This window comes from Bombus flavifrons, chromosome 14 (assembly GCF_040668555.2).
Source record: "Bombus flavifrons isolate JBK064 chromosome 14, iyBomFlav1_principal, whole genome shotgun sequence".
Taxonomy (NCBI): domain Eukaryota; kingdom Metazoa; phylum Arthropoda; class Insecta; order Hymenoptera; family Apidae; genus Bombus; species Bombus flavifrons.
In genome coordinates this window covers 1,386,837-1,406,972 of record NC_138455.1, presented here as the reverse complement: position 1 = coordinate 1,406,972, position 20,136 = coordinate 1,386,837, and the positions used below count along the sequence as shown (strand labels likewise).

General features: G+C 36.3%; 2 protein-coding genes across 4 annotated transcripts in view; one reads left to right on the top strand and one right to left on the bottom strand.

Moving 5' to 3' along the window:
• Bin1 (histone deacetylase complex subunit SAP18) overlaps positions 1–20,136 on the bottom strand; it is a 386,327-nt gene that overhangs the window by 97,702 nt on the left and 268,489 nt on the right. The window lies entirely within an intron of this gene.
• nAChRa7 (nicotinic acetylcholine receptor alpha7 subunit) overlaps positions 1–20,136 on the top strand; it is a 160,694-nt gene that overhangs the window by 36,322 nt on the left and 104,236 nt on the right. For 2 of the 3 annotated variants that reach the window (XM_069126859.1, XM_069126858.1), the window contains exon 2: positions 14,094–14,236. The exons of the other annotated variant lie outside the window; for it this stretch is intronic. In XM_069126859.1, the coding sequence (XP_068982960.1) occupies positions 14,094–14,236 (143 nt within the window). The remainder of the gene's footprint in view (positions 1–14,093; positions 14,237–20,136) is intronic. 3 annotated transcript variants of the gene reach the window in all.

Sequence of the window (20,136 nt, the reverse complement as noted above, 5' to 3'; positions counted from 1 at the left end):
GCATACAAGCAATTCAGAAGAAAACAATACAGAATAATAGGATAATATATATCTCTGGGGGTAGTAAAAATTGTAATAAAATTGTTTCGCAAATTCTCGGTTAATTGTAATGCTATAAACCATACCAGATTGATATAGTAATGGTTTAAGTGCGCTCCCGGACAACGATATTTATCTATTCATTAAAAGTGCCTGCGTATTTTCTATACACTTTCGACTGAATTGGTGAATATGGAGATTATAATTACCTATATACACAATTTCTCATTGCAAACCTGTTTCTGTCACCTAACCTAACGTGCCACCTCTGTTCTAATAATGTTTTATTCATGAGCAAAGATTTCCGCTGCAATTTATAACACTCTGGCGGACCAGTTTGAGTAATGTTTTCAAGAGGGAGAACAATAAAGAAACAATGCAAATGTAGGTATTTGCAAAGTACGTCCGCTTTATGTAATTCTTTCCTAATTGTATTAGAGAACAATTCACGTTATTTGCCGATGTTTATACTCGCTTACAATCAGATTAATTAAGTCGATATCGTTTGGTTATAGATGATCACAATAGCTCAAATTACATTTTCGCCATATTACTTTTAATTACCAGATATATCATTTTAATTTTTTGCATAAAATAGAGAATAGAAATGAAAATGAAACATTCAAAAATTTAATAATTTAACACAGTTTGTTACGGATCACCATCCAACGATACAAGTTGAGAATTAACATTAAAATTAATAGAGAGATTGAAAACCTCTGTCCATGAGGTATGAGACTTCTTTCCATAAAAGTAGAATTGCACACATCGAAATGTGTGAAGCAATTAAAACTTTTACGTCAGCTTACAGACTGTTGAACAAAAAAAAGGACTAAGTTGGAAACAGGCTGACAAACCTTGTGAAAATATTTCTGTTTCGCGAATACATTAAGAACATAAATAAAAAAACAATTAAAAAACACAATTTAGCAAAGGCAAAAACCTCTTGAAACCTATAAATCCTTAAGTAGTCTTAAATTATCCTACATGATCATGTTCTAATTACGTACAATTATTTGACAACGCTGAAGTTTTAAATTTATTGGCAACAAAAAATCCTCAGGACTTAGCGAGACTCTAAATCTCTCCCATTCTTAATTTTATGCAAATCCGATGATTCTAATCTAACATAAATCATGAATGAGAATGAAAATGTTAAGTGATCAAGTGTTTCACTGGTTATCGTCACAAATTATTGCAGCAACACTTCTTTTTTATCTTCATTCATCTAAACCTATTTGAGTGTTTCGAATTAATTCAGATACCCTATATATAGACAGAAACGCAGAACAACGAAAATATCTGTGCAAAATTGTTTTTGCTACTGACAGAACTTTACGGAATTTAATTTGCCACATTTAACTAGCTGACTGGAACTACGCGATTTCCTCCCATATCTGGCAATTCCGGGAAGGAGGTTTGCATTTCTTTGCTTAATTACTATAATCGCAACGCCGTTGCTGTGGATAAGGCGGCAGAGAAGATGGAGGGAAATTGCGCACGGAAGGAAGAACGCACTGCAAAGTTCAACGTAATTATCTCGCAATGCAACACATCGTTAAATTCATTTCGCTAAACTGCGTAATATCATTTGCATTACAGCTGCAGTCTCGTACCAAATTAGAATCTTCGACGCGGAATTTGTCAAGCGATTACACATCGATGACGCTTTCCTATTCAATTTTGGGCATCGATCCAACCGAATGTTCCTTCCGCAAACCTCGTTGCAAATGTCCGGATCGATTCGCGAAACTTCATCGTCGGTTAATTGAAACCGAAACGATTTTATTTAAGAGGATACCGTGAAGAGTCGTTGCTCCTTGTAAATCTCAATCAAATGGCAATTTAGCGCAGTATGTCTACACTGCGGATGTTTATCTCGCTCACTTTATTTTTGTTATGTCTTTGTGTAAGGTTATTCTACCCGCACACAACACGCTATTCCTCCACATACGAGAAAATGTATCTAGCTCAACTATTTATAGTGCTTTCGTTCCAACCTGTAACACGCTCCATGTAATATCATTTATTGATACAAACAGCGTGAAAAATACAAATTCCATTTGAGTTTTATACGGCTCTATTTTTATTTGCCTGCGCGATGTATAATTTACAGTGGATTTCCAAATAAAGTGCACCTTTCACGTCAAAAGTAATACGATTTAAAAAGTGCAGCAAAAATTGAAGCCTGAAAGTGAACTGAAAATCCAGATTAATGATTTGCGTATGGAATAAATTCCATGATTTACAGAAATTACGCGATCTTAAATCTTGTATCTGTTTCGTCAATTAAAGAATTGCCTGATGATGTCACTCATCAACAGAACGTAGCATTCTGTTCGGAAATTATCATCGCTATATATCTTTCGTATCGATCACGCAGTTTTGTAAATGCGATTGATAGTAGAAACGTCATTGTCGTAAAGTGGCGCCACTGACAAAATTCTAAAGTAATATCCGTAGCCACGGGGTGAAATCTCGCCGGTGCACCACGACGACGTTGAAAAGCGTTCGATGATTTATTGCTTCGGAGATAGACTCGTGTCTGCAACAGCAGTAGGAAGTCATCGGAAGAAGAAATTTCGGGGGTACAGCGTCGGTAGCGAAACACGAGGGTGAAAAGGGTGTCGAGTAATATGTTGCTGTCAATAGCCAGTAAATTGAAAACCGTTGGCTACGAATCTAGCTGTTACCATAAACATAATTCGAACTTCGACACATCTAGCTTCTGGTAAACTGATTTTCCCGACAATCGATGCTATAATTAACGAGAATTGATACCATTTTACTCCGTTCATACATGCTCTGCTTTATGCATTATTGTTCGAAATATGATGATTTTTGTTTATTCGATATTTTAGAAACTACGAAATATCTGCTGAATGTTAAGCGTATTTCAATTTAGTGTACGTATACTGTTGGATATGAGTTTCTTGATGATGCAAATCTACAGTCCAACTGTGATTTACGATGAATTCCAACAAATCGAAGTTAGTTACACGTTTGTTTATTGTATATTTTACGAACGATTTTATAAAATAACATTTTCGAGAAAATATACTAAACTATTTGTAAGCGTTTTTCTCGAGCACTACAAACTTCAGAACATTTTGCACAGCGAAAAGTTGGCAGATTTGTCGGAAGATACTGTTTTGTTACGTTTTGTTACAACTGTTAGGATGGTTAAATCCCTTTTTAAACTCGAAGAAGTCATTTTTTGCGAAACTATCGGTGGAATGTCCTAAAACTAGAAAACTTACGGACAATAAAAGGAGAATCTGCTGCGAAAGTGCATCGCGATAGACGAGCGCTCTCGTCAATTCAATTCTTTTCAGACTTGGAAGAATTGCTCTTTCTATTATCAGGAAGAATGAACGCTACTTTTGCGCAACAGTGAATCCTGCTAAAGTTTTTGTCGCGAAACGAAACCTAACGATAACAGTTTTACATTTGTTTTACAATTACAAATACCGTATCTCGTTGATAATACGCGAATAAATTTGCATAATTTAGTATAATGGAAGCTAAGAAACTGATAGATCATGAGACAAGAAAAGAAGAATTTTTAATCACATATGAATAGAAACATAAATTGAATTACTATCCATTACCAGTTAATATAAAATATCAATTTTCAAATTCTAGGTCTTAAATAAAAAATTCGAAATTAGAAAATTCGGTCAGACTGAAAATTTTAAACTAGAATTAAATTAATAATGTACTCGAGTTATTAAAAAAAAGGGTATGAGAAATTGGCGAAAATAGAGGTAGCAATAATTATAAGTGAATTTAAAGTAACAGAAATTACAGAGCGAAAGACGGAGTACGATGATCAAGTTTCCACAAAATCATGAATGCTCGACGAAAACGACATTAATTTAATGAACTTCACGGAGTAATTAAATTTCCTAATCACTCTGACTGGCGGATATCTGGAAAAGGATTTTAGTTGACGATGATCAGACCGAGGATAAACTTTCTCTCGTTCACTCGACAGGAAAATCATGATGCAATTTCCAGTAGCCGTCGTCTAAATCTCAGCAACACTGTGTGGGTTTTGAAACAAGCAATTTTCGTAGCATCACCTCATCATTCGTCGTCGATTTGATAAACACTTTAAATAAACCAAACTCGGTTTTATCTTCGATTTTATCGGCCAAACATTTCACATAAAATTTTGTACGATGATATTTTTTTCATAATATCTATAAATTATTATAAAACAGAAATTCGGAAATTGTGAAAGAATTATAATTCTTTGAGGAGTCACTACACAATACCTTCGCGATTATATTATTAAAATTCGTTTGTTATTTTTCCTCGTTGTTTCATTCACGGCGAAAGCTCGTTGAATTTCTCTCCGCTCATTGAATACACCTTTTATCAATTAAAAATTATCCAGGTTGGTTTACTTTTGTTTTCTTTGCCTCGGTATTAAATGTATGATGCGCGAAAACTGCGACAAAAACCTGTACGCGCATTTTATTTAACCGGCTTTCTATGATATATTATCGTCCAATTAAATAATGGAAAGATCACTTTCAATGGAATATCTCTCTCTTGAAAAATAATATCCTCCTCCTACCTTATTTAAGTTTATTAATAAAGTTAATGTAAAAATTTTCTGCCGATTTGCTCAATTTCATTCTTTTTCGGGTGAAACGTATAAACTAGATTTCATGCATATTTATAGAACGAAATCCCTATAGTGGAAGATCAAATTATTTTCTTTATTCAAGGAATGCTCAGAACTTGTGGATTTTACATCTTTTAAGAAACGAGATGAAATATCACGTCGTTCGAAAAATTCATGACACAATTTAAGAAAAATTTAAAGATAATCTACTTTTATAAGTACAACAGTGTAGATTGAAACATTGTTTTATAATATATCACGAATTCCATATTTTTCCTATGGATAGGTTGTAACTGTATAATTTTAAAATAATTCATGTAGGAGAAATATGTTACCGATGTAAAATTTATTTCCATGCAAATGTTTATCAAAAGAACAGTATATTTTAGTATTGGAGAATGCAAAAAGAAATACTGAGCGCAACAAAGTTTCACGAAGAAGATGTAACGTTCCCTTTGCAATTGCACCAAGGAAATTTTATGCTCTCCGCTGTCACATTCACGTAGTACATCGCCACAGACACGAGTCGCTTTCACCTTGTATGCATCTACATCTGAAACAGCCGAGATTTATGTCAAATGGATCGCGTAAATGCATTTTCTTTCACGCTCGAGTTGATTTCCCTTTTTTCTTTATAGCTGATTTAAGCACCATAGAATAAACTCCTGTTCACCAATAACAATTCAAAAGCATCATTAAAAGTATTTGGAACAAGTTCGATTCTGTTTGGTATAACAGGTGAAACCAGGATCGAAATTAGCGAACTTTCAATTGTTTTGCGATAATTAACAGAAGTTTACTATTTTCTCTTCTTTTTTCTGCAAAGAAGAAGGAACGCTAATAGCAACGAATAACGGAACACTTTTTCGTTTTTCTCTGAAATTAAATTTTCCACCATATACGATATAAGATTTTCTACTGCATCCTTCACAATATTCTTAATGGATATTTATTTCCAAGAACGAATCTAGCATTTCTTTTCTCGAATCGTATTTCTTTATCCTTCATTTTATTTCAGACGTACTAACAAGAACAAAAGGCAATCGTATCTCTCGAATATGAAGTATAATACAATCACTATTTGACGATTCATTCAATCAAATAATGAACCAGTACGAGTGAGTCAAGTTAAATCATGTAATTTCTTCGATAAAAACGAGATGACTGTTTCGTTTTTATTAGCGAATGTTGTAAACACAATAATGGATTTAATTAAAAGAAAAGATATATATATATATATATAGAGAGAGAGAGAGAGATAAAACGAATTCTTCTGCAAATATAGAGTTAAATGTATAACATTTAATAAGAATTACTTAAGATTGTTTAAATGTAATTCTTGGAAATGTTTAATTAACAATAATCGTGGTAAACCATTTTAACATTTGGCACTCTTTTTGTTTTCAATGTATTATTACCGAGTCAGGAGGTGAAATAAAGGTTCGAGAACTTTGCAATATCCTGCAGATTCCAAAAGACGTGTATGTGATGTCTTGGTGAAAATTCTTCTAGTTCCCATGAGACCATCGTAGCACTAGATGTGTTCAAAATAACACGGTCACGTCAGACTGTGTTTCTCGAGTTTACGATAACTCGAAGACATTTATTCGCCATTTCCTACGTAGCTCCATGCAAGAAGTTCAACATATTCTTTCATTTGTTACAAAAATGTTCATTATCGACGAAAATTTCTCAGTAAAAATAAAGTCGATATTTTTTACTTCAAGAACTCTTTTTTATTAGAAACTCAAATATTAGAGAGGGGTCTAGACCAAAAGAAATATATTTGCAAAAAGAACGAAGACCGATTGCGCTCGATGAAAATGAGAAACATCATATCCGATAAAACAGTTTCGTCAAAGCGTGTCTATTTTGTGCGTGTAATGATTCTATTGAATCCATGACGGGCGATGTACGGTTAATTGAATAGATCTTTACAGAGAATTGGAAGTAGAAGGTTAGGGAGGAAAGGAACTTTGTGACGGTGCCAATTATACGATGAAGATTGTAATCGATTCAGGATAGCTTTCGCGCTTTCTTAATAGAGGAAATTTTAATTTGTAATACCCTTTGTTGCAACAACACCGTCTACGAGCATTATTTGTTATGGAAATATGGTCTAATGATATTTCGTGCGCATAATTTTCAAAGCAGAATTACTTGAAGTTAGCTAACTCGACTTCGTTTGAGATTCTCAAAACTATTCAATCTTTAACAAAGGGATAAACTTTATATCGCATGTTTGTTAAAGGAATAGAGAAGATCCAAGAGGAAAGTGAAATGAATACGAGGGAAATTATCGAGAAAGAAGACACGGATTGCTAATGAGATAATTCAAAAGCCTTTCCTATTTAAATTAAACACGATACTCGATGAAATGACAGCGAAGAGCATTCTTTGGCCGTGGTGTTAAGGGGGAACAAAAGCAAGAACGGCGCTGACGCAGGTGTGACAAGTAATCGAGTTCTTTCATTTGCTCCTTAATTGAGCTTACATTCCGCAAAGTACGTTGTAGACAACTGGCCGCCATCGCGGTCGGTATACCAAGTAACAGAAGTTTTAAATCAATTTCTTTCTTTGGAGTGCGGTTTTCACGCTGCAACTCAACCCGTAACGAGTTCTGCGGCCTCGTAATCAGTTTAAAGGCGCGCTCCGTGAAGAACACTTTGCGCACATACATGCTCTCTACGGTTTCTTTCTTGCACGGGCAGACGTGTTTCCTTAGTTCTCTCGACACTGCTAATTCTTAAATAGTGACAAAGCGTTGGAGAAACATTTCCTCCTATTTCTTAAATTCTACCCAGTACAATTTCGCGACAAAATTAAATCTTCTGCTTCGAATACCCTTCCAATTTTTAATTTCTACACCCATTCTACCATTGCCGATTTTTATACGTTTTAGGGAAGAATGCTTTGATCGTGAACGACAAACTAGAAATAATCAAGCAATATTATCCTTTAACAAGCGAAGTTTGTCAACGACGTTGGGAATTTGTGTTCTGGGATTCTCTTTATGCATCGTATATTCAGTGAATTCTTTTCCCATAGCGATCCAACTTTGTAACATAACGCAAAGCTACGCGATGTACACGACAGCAACTATTTGCACTTTTTACAACATTATTTTCGTTGTATCGCGCTATAAATTGAATTACTAAACTCGTTTAAACAACGACACAACAACAACGTTGTACCTCACGCACCGCTTAATCGTTTGGTTAACTGTTTTAAGAAACTTGTCTCTGATCGATGTCAGCTGACAACTGGTTCAGAGTAAACTTGAATGGAATTCTTTGACGCAGCGCGTAATTTCCAAACGACTAATCGACCAAAGCATCGTAGATCTGAGCGTGGTATTAACGATTCATTAAAAGCAACAATCGGAAATAGCGTATTACAGGCGGCGGTCAGCAATGTGTGACGAGCTTCCGTGACGTTGCGTGACAAGCTACCCCGTTAACACGTGTTAAACGGCCGTGAATGAACGGTTCCGTCAGGGCGGTCCGCTTTCTGTCGCGAAAACGTTTGCTCCGGACTCAATTAGCATGCTACAGCAGTGCCAGCCGACGGATAACAAAACGATAATACAGTCGAGTAATTTTGACCGCCGCTTAAACCGCGTGGTGGTTTAATAAACGAATTCGCGAATATACCGATTATCGACAGTCAGCGTGAATTTTAACAAAGCGAAACCAGTCTCCGATATTTCGGCCAGATATCGACCGTCTATTAACTGATACTGATCTTCTTCCCCGAATTCAGTCTACGAGATTACCGGGACGATCTTACGAAATTGAGTTTAAATACGGGTCTTTTCATCTGTGTCTGGATTTTGGCATTAAGTTGACCATTCGTAGGAATTGTAATAAATAATCTCGCTTGTTCGGGAAACCAGAAGACTGGCGCATCTGGAAAAAATCGCCAATTGTAAAATGTCTGGGAGAATGAACTTGAAAAGTGATTATATTCCTAAATTCTTAAATATCACAAATCATTGAACAGATTGAAGAAAGTTTAAAAAAAGAAGATTATCTTTTGACTTTCCTGGGAAAAGATAAATATTGACAAGGATTATTTAACAAGTAATTATTTTACGAATAATACCACAGACCAGGAAATCAATTATATTTTCACTAAAAATACTCACGTTGTCTACGCTCCATAACCTTCCGAGGAATGAAATTCTTCGTTTCTGGGAAAGATCTATTCGTTTCTCTAACGTTCGCCGGTGAACACTACATCAGCGAGGCAACTAAAGACATTTCCGGGCGAATTCCTTGGAAAAAGTCACGTTTCCATGCTAACCCGTTGTCATACACCGGAAAATTCTCGAGCGAATCAAACCGATCTGAAATTGGCCTGTAAATCGACGGGCAGGTCTGAAACGACGCAGTGAAACCGATTTCTAGGAAAATCGCTGACAGATGACATGCTCTCTTTTTCCTGGCGTAATCCTGATAGGCTACTGGTGTAGGACGTAACCTTACAGACTATTAGTTTCCACGAACCGTTACTTTGTGTCTAACCGAACATGAAATATTGCTAGAAACCTAGGTCCACTTCCTGGCGACCTGTTGTGTTGCGAAAGACTCGGTACGCCTAGATATTAAGCGGCCAACGTATGTTCAAAAGCTTGAAAAATTCTTAATCGACCTTCAACCGAAAGAGAGCTTCTTCAGCGCGGTTTAAAAAAATCCCATTAAACATGTCCCCACGGAAAAATGGCAAAATATACTCGTCTTACATTCGGAAAATATTTTCTGTTATCGCGCGAATTATGCGGTTCAAAAGCTGCACTATAAAAGGAGGTGTTAGCAAGATAAACGTTTATTTATTCAGTGAAGGATGTAAATTTCATGTCGAATACGGTAGTGAACACTTTAAATGGCTGAATAATCTATTTTAGCTTTTAGAAACTTCACAAGACAAAGCTAAAATTATAAGTGTACTTTTCTATGCTTGAAAAGAATGAAATAAGAATATTTTAGAAGATTTCAAGTCGCTTTTGGTACTTATGGGATTTACCATTTCAACCCCTCAGTTATATTTTCATGGTACAAGATAATTTATTAATTGTTCTGAAATATCCAACTAAAAGTATAACTCGATCGGTTAGCAACGTGTTCATATTACCAAATTGTGTATGCTTAAATAAATGACGATTCTATACAAAGGTGCAACGTACAATAATTCCAGCACGCGAGAATATCTTAACACTCCGTAGTAAAATATGCAAGGTAATCTCAAAACGGATGCATAAATCCTGGTGCATCACCAACGGTGTAACATCACCGAATCCATTTCTCTTCCCTGATATGCTTAGAGCAGTGTAACTTTCCCAGTTGATCTTTATTTACGCCGGCGGCGAAAAATATGGAACATTACGTCCCTGTTGGCGTCATAACTCAAATCCTCGCAAGTCTGTATCGTGCTACAAGAATTCACAGGCGTGTTAAAAAAATCACGCTGCTCTCAGAAGGTATCGAATAAAATGTACACACGCGTGTATAAAGCAGTGCGATTTTTCTTTCGCGTGAAAATTATTAGACAATTTATAACACGACCTTGTTCGCGCTATACGTCAGCAAACCAGTTCCCACTTAAATATCGTTCCACTGCATTTCGCCCCGACTTTTCCCTCCGTTTGCTGTCGATTAAAATCTCACATTTTCTCGGGAAAATTTTACAAATAATTCTTCGTTGAACGCGGGCTAAAGAAATCACGAAGACTAACAGTAGAATCGTTCAAAATCGCTGCCACCTGGAGCGCATCAGCGAGTTCTTTCTTCGTCTCAAGCAACGGTTGATTCATAAAGTTACTCTGGCTGATCTTTTACGCGGCTCCAAGATAAAGGGTTCCCTCGATCCCGAGAGGCCATAAATCTGAAAGTGTGCGAACAACTCGTATGAATTCCTAAGGTTTTACCCAGGGAACAATCTCTCTATTAATCAAACTTATAAACATCGTTTAACAATGAAAAATTAACATGGTAACGGCACTAATGAAACATACGGGTTTTGCACAATTTCTTGTGTAGTATAATTAATGAACAACTTGGTGAATGAAACTTTGCGGATAGGCTAGAAGTTTAAAGAACGACTAACTCATGGTTAGTTATTTATGTGGGTGATGATTTGCAAAGTATTTCACTTCTTTATTGCTAGAAACTCGTGCGCGAGTTTTAGATAGAATACCATAGATTGAAAATTATTAGATACGTACTGCCAAAATTATTTATTAAAAATTGTATGTTTAAATCAAGATGGAAAACTTTCAAAAAGATTTGTCAGATGATTTTGCAAATCCATAGATATACATATACGTTAAATGATTCTCGAAGATCAATTCCAATTTTCTGCTATATATAATCCAGAAAAAAATTTGTCTGCCATTTGTTTCCTGTTTACTAATGCCGCATTTATGAAATGCGTCTTATGAAATATGATCGTGTTAATGAAAATGGGTCGATTGCACCCTATTGTTTCGTCCAGTGGAACGGTGCATTCACTGAGAACGGACTTCATTCCGCAGTAAAATTATCGGCGCGAAAATGGTTCGATTCCGATAATGGCATTTTTTCTTCCTCTCTTTTTTTTCTCAGAGAAAAGCAGAAACCATGGCATCATTCGTATCCCATTTACATCCATTCTATGTTTTTTATTTTAATATAAATGCTGACGATCATCACAAGTTTTCAACTATGCTTTAAATCGTACCTTAATGCAAGTATTAATCCAGGGCGATGGAAGATAGCTTGAAAAATTAAAGTCAAACGTTACAATCGCTAAAATTGTTAAAATAAGTTATCCTGTCTTGAAAGTTATGAACCCTCAATCGACCGTTTAGCGACTATAAGCATTCAAGTGAACAAAAAAGAAGTTACAAAAGCAGAGAGTTGAAAACATAATGGCGATTCGAGAGAAAATAAATCTATAACACAGCAAGACCAAGTCCTTCTATAGTCTTTTCACACATCTCTCGTCGATTTGTAAAGTCGCAGCATGTCCTGCAGAACGATTTTGTGAAATTCTTAGAAGCAAGCTTCTGCTCTTTAACTAGCTTTACGTATTCAATTCGCGTTCATGAATCCAATTACCGGGCACGCTCTCTCGAAACAATGAACAGCAAATGTTTCGCTATTTAGCTTTGCTGTATCCCATTTTGTTTGGGCAGGTGGAAACGAAGAAAGTCAAAGAGTCTATTATGAAAAGAGCGTGAAGGAGGAACATATCCTTTCAGTCCATATATTTACGAACGTTTATTACTATTTATTTTCTCTCTTTACTTTTTAATCGATTGTCTCTTAAACGAAACGAGTTCTTCGAATTTATAATCTCTTTTGCAAACAGCTAAAGAATTTCTTTTATAAATTATTCTTCACAGATATTTCTTTAAATTCTAAGTATCTTCCGTACGATATCAAAGAAACAGATATTTTGCTTTGCAACGTCAAACAGAAAGATAACCGGTATTGTACGATACAATCATACGGCGGTGAATCGAATTTTTTCTCGTCGAGGGGATTCATAATTCATATTTTGCCTTTGCATTCCAATGAGAGAGTATCTACAGTTCCATGTCGAGACGCGAAACATGCGTGCACACACGATTACTCCAATGTCGATCATTCCGCATTCTAATTGTGAACGCGGATGCTAACGATAACGTTTGTACTGTGCCAAATGCAACGACGTATCGGTGATGCACGGAATTTTCCCTCAGGGAATGGAATTCTCATGATTTGAATTGCTTCCGAAAGGGCTTGGAAGCCAAAGCTGTTATAATCGAAGATGGATGTTCTGTTCGAATTAATGATTATATCACCGGTTAGCGATAGAACTACTAGCAAGTAATATTTAAAGCTTGTATCAAAGAAATTGAAATGGGAGACACGTGAAAAGACACATAATGTAAATCTTTAGCTATATATTTTACAAAAAGCTGTTTATATTCCAAAAAGCTGTATATATTTAGAAATGAATCCACTATAAATTGGTCATCTCAACCATTCTAGTTCTTGCGTTGACATTGTTACGCCAGGTCATAAAGTATAATGAAATGCATCTCGTTTTATTTTACTTTCCGACGTTTTCTTATTCTCGAATCCTACACTCATAACGAAGCGCAGTATCGGCAATACTGATGCGACAAGTTGATTCAGCAACTTTTTAATGCGAACTATTCCGTGGAGCAAGATATCGAATGGTGTCCTGTGAGCAATAGGAAAAACGAGAAACAGAGACAAAAATTGGCAAGTACGCGGGGATAAAGAAAGGAAGAAAAGGGACAGAGGAGGCTAGGTGAATAGGAGAGAGATCCGGGTAGAAAGAGAGATTGCGAAGATATATATTCGGGAAAAGTAGTGCAAAACGTCACCGTGGGGTGACTCCTAAAATAAATCGAAAGAAGATAAACGTTCTTTAAGACACTCGACAGAAATTTGTATCGTCGTTATTTTCCTTTTTCTTTTGTTCCTTTCCGTCGACACGAAGCGATACGACATCGATAGGACGAGGGCCAGTCGTCGATAACAGGTCTGTAAAAATTGTCTAGTTTTCTTTGATATTCAACGATTCGAGGCTGAATGTCCACGACACATGGACTTGCACTTTATTCCTATCGCGTGTGCAACCATCGCGAAGCCAATTAATTTTTCTACACAAGGAAAAATACAGAAATTTTTTCTTTTAATTACCATTTTCTGTTTGATTTTCATGTCGATACATGTGGCCATTATCGTGATTACACAGAATCTACGTGATCTTCGAAATTGTTCGAGACATGTTTAGAGCGAAATTTTAAAGAGAAGGAATCAATGCTTGTTTCTATTCACAGGTCAGTTGCAAATTTACCCATGCAAGCGTGTGAAATTCAACGGCTCACGGATACCTGGAGACATTTACCCGTGCCCTTTTTAGCAAAAACGTGTACTGCTGCTTCAAATTAACTTCTATATATGTTTTTATATTGCGTATAATTCTTGTCAGACTTACATTCTTGTTATAAAAGGGGCAACGTAATTTTAAACATGTACACTTTGAACCACGACTAACATTCCGTGTTCCACGTACGCAGGATATCTACGAAATTCCAGTCGACACACGTTTCCAGACAAGACGATACAACGATCGCTAATGACAATCTTCATCTTCGATTCCAACTGAGACTTTTAATTGGTTTCTACCTTCTTACATAACGATTGCAATATTTAAGAAAAGAAAAAAGAAAAAATACCTTTTGTCTTATAAACATTGCTTTTCCTCGGTGAATTTCGAACAAAGGAAGAATGTGGTGTTCTCGAAAGAATGCGAGCGTGGACCGCGGAAGAGCTCGAGAGTCGACGAGGCTAGTCGGGGCTCAAAGTGGTTTAAAGATCGTGCTTGTACAGAGATGACTGAAAAAATGATAATTGGTCAGGGCTGGTAAACGGCGGTTCTCACGAGAAACGGCTGCTAAGCGACCTGCTGGATACATACAACGTGCTGGAGCGTCCGGTTGGCAATGAGTCCGAGCCCCTCGTGTTGAGCTTTGGCCTTACACTAATGCAAATAATCGACGTTGTAAGTTTTCAACAGCAACTTAAAAGTTCCTCTGTACAAAACGCATAAAAGACCTTCTCTCTAACGTAACACGCACACCGCACACAGTACCAACAGAATTCTAAGTATCTATTATACTGAAACGAAAAGTGTGCTCGTTTTATCAAGGTGCGAGTTAAGTGAGTTGCAATAGACAGAACGTCCTTTTTGCATTGCTTTCTGCTTCGAGTAGCACGATCAGTTTTCGTAACATTCCTATTTGCATGCAACCTTATCGTATTTTGTTCGGCAGGTAACACCTTATGATTATTCCCTGCATGAATTTTGTAATTAAGAAGAAGGTGTACATACATATACTTTTAGACATCCATCTGACGAGACCTCTGATTTCAAAATGTATATCGTAGTATTGGAAATCGTCGGAATTCTAAAATCTTTCTTGTATTTCCGGAATCTTCTTTTTGTTAGATTTGAAAATACATTCGAAAACTAAAGGTGTACGATCAGTACGATCAGTTGTCGGTACACAATTGCTAATATATTTCACGTTTGCGAAAATGTGAAAAAATAAAATTTCTTTTTTAAAATGTCGTGTCAACAGCCAGAGACCAATGTACCCAAACGCGACCTGGTTCGTAATTAGAAACGTATCGCATCCTTTTTTCTCCGGCCAACGAAGCGCTGGTATTGCTACGAAACGGGGCTTCGATGAACGTATACATACACACACACACGTACATATATAGAAAAAAAGTACACAGATCGGTGATTACCTACGAGGGCTACGTGCAGCCCTGCATACACGTTTTCCAGCATGCATCTCCCGTTCCTGCACGTTTATACGCACCAGTGTAAAACACGTACATACCGCACATTCACACGGAAGGAATGACATTAAAACGAACAAAGACCAATCACTGATATTACGACTAGTCGCGTGTACAACCTGGATGTGTATAGGATGCATCGACGAAACGGAAGTGTTCATTGGCTGCACTCGGAGGCCGCATGTAACATACGATGCACTTACGCTCTCATCAATCATCGTCTAGACTCTAGACTCAATGTCAGTTTCACGGTTAACCCTTGTAAATTATTGAACGAAGGTCCTGTTAGTTTACCCAATTCAATTTTCTCCACGTCCTTACAATTCGGTATATAAATGTTTATACCGAATAGAAGTTCCCAATTTTATCAGAGGCCTATTTGTTTCTTGGACTTTCAACAATAAAATCTTTCTAGCCCTTAATTTTATGATTCGATCGCGTTTAATTTTAGAGCAATTTTTGATTGAGAAGATTAAACCTCGATTTCATTAATTACTGAAAGCCAAAGGATGTTACATCGATGTTAACTTCGATTAAAATATAACACTAGCAATATCATTTTATTTTATACTTTCATAAATTTAGTGTAACGCTGATTTAGATATAACATTTCTCGCGAAGATGATTTACGATAAACCATAGCTGTAAGAGTATGATGCGGACAATGTCTCAAGCATCATTAGAAATGATTAGTAGAAGCTTCGGGGAAATTTCCGTTCAGACAGCACGTGGCGAACTGCTGGTTTTATGTGTAATTAGAAGCCGGATTAACAGTGTCGTCTATTGTGGCCAGATTCGTCGTTCTATTTCAAGCGTGTGCCTTGAAATTATTTTGTAGATTTTGTTAATACTAGTGCATGGTTATAGTCTTTAAACGTGGGCAATATCAGGTTTGTGGAAAATATCAATTTTCAGGGCTAATTATTACGAAACGCGTATAATTACTTAGACGGTAAATTTCTATTGTCCTTTGAAACTTTCGATATCGATAACCTCGTGGGAATTTATTTTTCCACGATCGTATGTATGTAAATACTTCACGGATCATCCATATACAATTTATAAATTCGCGTTCGAAATGCACTTCACGTTCGAAATTGTATATTCCACGGGAGAAGGATCATCCGAAGGATTTTAAGTTAATCACATCGATCATTCTCGAGAGCGAGAATCAAGCTCTCTCAGTCAATTTCGATATTCTCAAGTTGATAGTTCTCTAAAGTATCAAAACGTCGAGTAGTTGAGGATGAGTTTAGAGTTTAGACGTATCTGGTTAATATATTAGCAGAGAAACTATACTCTGTAGTATATACTGCGATAATTCTATACACGGATTTTCAAACTAATAAATTGAACAAATTAATAAACAATATATTCGACTGCAATTTATCACATATGTATAGATACATGTATAGAACATCAATATTCACGCGGTATAATGACAACTGTGTAAAAGTTTAATTAAATCCTGAAAACCAATAATTCCGTTGACGTTTATATCGATAGACATTCGTGTCTATTACATATTTAGTTTTGACGCGTAGTTCAGCTCTTTGTAGCTTCTTCTCGTTCTGAATCAGGCAGTTTGAATTAATTTTAAATTCTAGTTAATTTACAATTCAACAGACAATGACAACATTTTTGAAACATAACGTTTTCACATAAAATTCTATCAAATATCGTACGTTACATAAAATGACTAAGAAATATCTCGCAAATGGCCTAATAAAGGCATATTTGCGATATATTGCTACGCTTCACGAATGAACGATCTCATACATCATTAAAATTCAATCGCTTCGCACAAGGGACATTCTCGAGATCTAAAATAACGCTCTTAAACTTCACAAGTCTTCATTTCAAATCTTCCCATTCAAATGTGAAAATAAACACCGCTTTCTTTCTTCTACTTTTCTCTATAAATCATCGAAAAAGGAACTTCACCGATGAATTTTCAACGCTCGTAATTCTAGCAACATTTCCTTCGTTTCGTTAAACGAGCCATTTTCCTCACGATCGAAGATCGAATGGCAAATTTAAGGGGTGTCCACCACGATCAGGAAACTTTTCATTTCCGAAAATGTGGACGTGATCGCAGCAATATGGAAACGAGGCATCGGTTTCTTCTGGTCGAGGGGATGCAGGGTGAAAGGAAATATCGCGAATTTTCGTAGCACACGCGTGCGCAGGAATACAAATGGCGCGTACTGGCACCTAAATAATGTACAACGGCACGGCTAAATATGCCCTGCGCATTGTTTCGCTGCGCCTGTTTTGCCGTTTATCGTTTCCCGTGTCCGACAGCGGCTCCCGTTTTTGCAGCGTCCCTTTGTTCTTCCTTTCGCCTTATGACCTTCTTCCATAGGACCATTACAATTGCGACCGAGATTCGACCTCCAATTTTTTTTATACCCCAACGATTGCGAAGAAAGGCGCGGGATACACCATAAGCATCGTTCATTCCTACAATCATTTTTAATTGCTCCAGAAATTATTTTCGCCGTTCTGTCGATACCGGGGGACGTGTTCTCGAATTTAACCTTCTTCACTTCGTTGCGTTACTAAGATCAATCGATTGTAAATTGTATTCAAGAAATATCCATTTTCGTGTAAATCCCGGTGAAGGATTTCGTAAGAATCTGATACAGATGAATCGATGGAAAAATGATGGTAAAGTGATGAAGTAGTTTCGAAGAATCGCGCAAGGAAATTCAGCGAGAATAAAAGCAACATAACTGTTCGCGTACATATAAAAATCTCGTGAGATACAATAAGGATTACAAAACATATTTAGACAAGTTCCTTGTACGCTAACCGCTACTGATCTCACCGAATCTGAATTTTATACGATTCAAAAATAGTTTAACGAAACTCAAAAAGATTATTATCGATGAGATGGAAACTCTCCAGAAAAAAGCTGCATTGAAACAACTATATAAAAATTATAAGCACATTTTCATTAACGAGAATATAAAATCTGAAACTATTACAATTAATCAATGCTTGTAACGCAACATAATGCCAGTAAACCCTTATTGCCGAAGAAACGTTCCCTTTCTGCGGTAGGTCAATACTTAGTCCGAAGATTAGCCGAGTTTCAAAGCTTCGCCAGCAATACCAGCGACTATCTAGTTTCTTTGGTTGTATACGTTTACCGACACACCAACAGTTGCCCTCAAGTAAGAGGAACTTACATCGTTACCGTCGATGTCTGCGATATATTTTAGAACATTCCCTCAGGGTCGGTTAGCTTATCTGACAATGAGTTTGCCTCACAGCTAAATGTGACCTCGCAAACCGATCGCACGCGCTGCTTTCCGCTAGAGAAAATACAAGATAATCATAATAATTTCCTACTCATTAACGTAATTAAGCAGAGGTGTGCAGTAGTTTATAGAAACGTGGATTGCGCTGCTAATCCGACCACCTTTGAAACTGAAGGCAGTTTTGGATGCACAGATCAAAGCGCATTTCATTCATAAGAGAAAGATATACACTACCATCTCTGTACTATGTTTCTTTCCAATTTACATTTCAATTCGATACACATTTATTGAATTATATAGGCACCATTTTGTTTTACAACCTTCCTCCATCTTTCACGCAATTTGAATACTCCATCCTTCCAGAACGTCTCAGGTTTTTCGGTGAACAAATTTTCAATATGATCTTTCGCGTCGATCAAATTCCTTAAAAATCGGAACGAACTTTCCGGACAATCCAATATTTTAGGATCGTTGATATTGTAATATACAATAATTTAGGCTTCTTTATGAAGCAATCCGTTGACAAGTGCCACCTTTATCTTGCAATTGATTCATCGTTATTCTAACTGTACTTCCTAATAATATTTGTTTAATTGTGGAAGATATAGTATTGATTTAGGTAAAGTACCTGTACTTCGAGTGTCATGAACGTTTTAATCCCTTGATTATATCGTTACTGATATGCTAAAGAATCTTGAATAATTTATACCTCTGCGTATTCTAATTACAGTTCCATTATACCAAACAAATTGAAGTTGTAATTAAAGTTATAGTAACGATATATTCAATGAATACGAATTAACTATGTTCCACTTTGTATAAGTTTAAATGTATTCGGGCTGAACTTCTGGATAATGAAATATTTATGGTATGGAAATCCATGGTAACAGGACTACTTGGCGTGGTTACTAGCAAATAATAGTGTGCTTAATTGTGAAAAGTGAAGAGCAAAAACGGTCTAATGTAAGTACATCATTTCATAATTATGCGGAAGCATATAGTCTAGAAAATAGGAAGATCAGACACTGGAATTCGGACCTGTAATTTTCACTTTTTGTAAAAGTTGTCTTGTTTTCTTCCTCTTATGTTAGATTATTGCATAATGTCTTGTCTTTCAGACAGGTCTTATCGTGCACTCACTTGTTGAAATATTAAGGGCACTTTGCATTAATATTCAGACTCATCTATTTTCAAAACGCTTGTAAAAACGGTACTTTTGGGTACGCTTAAAAGCTTCTGAAAAATACTACAGCATTAGCTAAATGCCTTGGAAACGTTTGAGAATGATCGCGATCGGAATATTTATGCGTAATATTAAAAATACGATTATGACTATGCCTCCGAAGAAATCTTCTTGGAAAACTATGCCGTGTCAATTTTTCATACATTGCTTTTAATGTAAATTGTAATAGACAAATCTATTTTTCCATTTCTACCGAAGAATCTATTTTACCATTAATATACGAAGCTGAGGTACACTTGTAGCGTTTATTCAAAGATCTACAAAAAGAAAAAGAAGTAAAACGCCTAATAAAAAATTTGAGTTAATTATTTCTTACAACGTCGTGCATCAGTACACTTCTGTTCTATACAATCCTTTGATGACATTACGTCTTCTACAGTTCTTTCTTGAACATGAAAGAAAATACGACAAAGGCGAATGAATGTTCTGCTACACAGACACCTTAAGTTTCCTGCGTTTTTCTCAGAACGTTCTCGCTATTTTAACTGCGGCGAGAAGCTTGTGAAACAAGAACGTCGCAAAATACATCCTCAACAATCCAACTTGGCTGGCTCATAAAAAAAGATGATCTCGCCTTCGTAATGG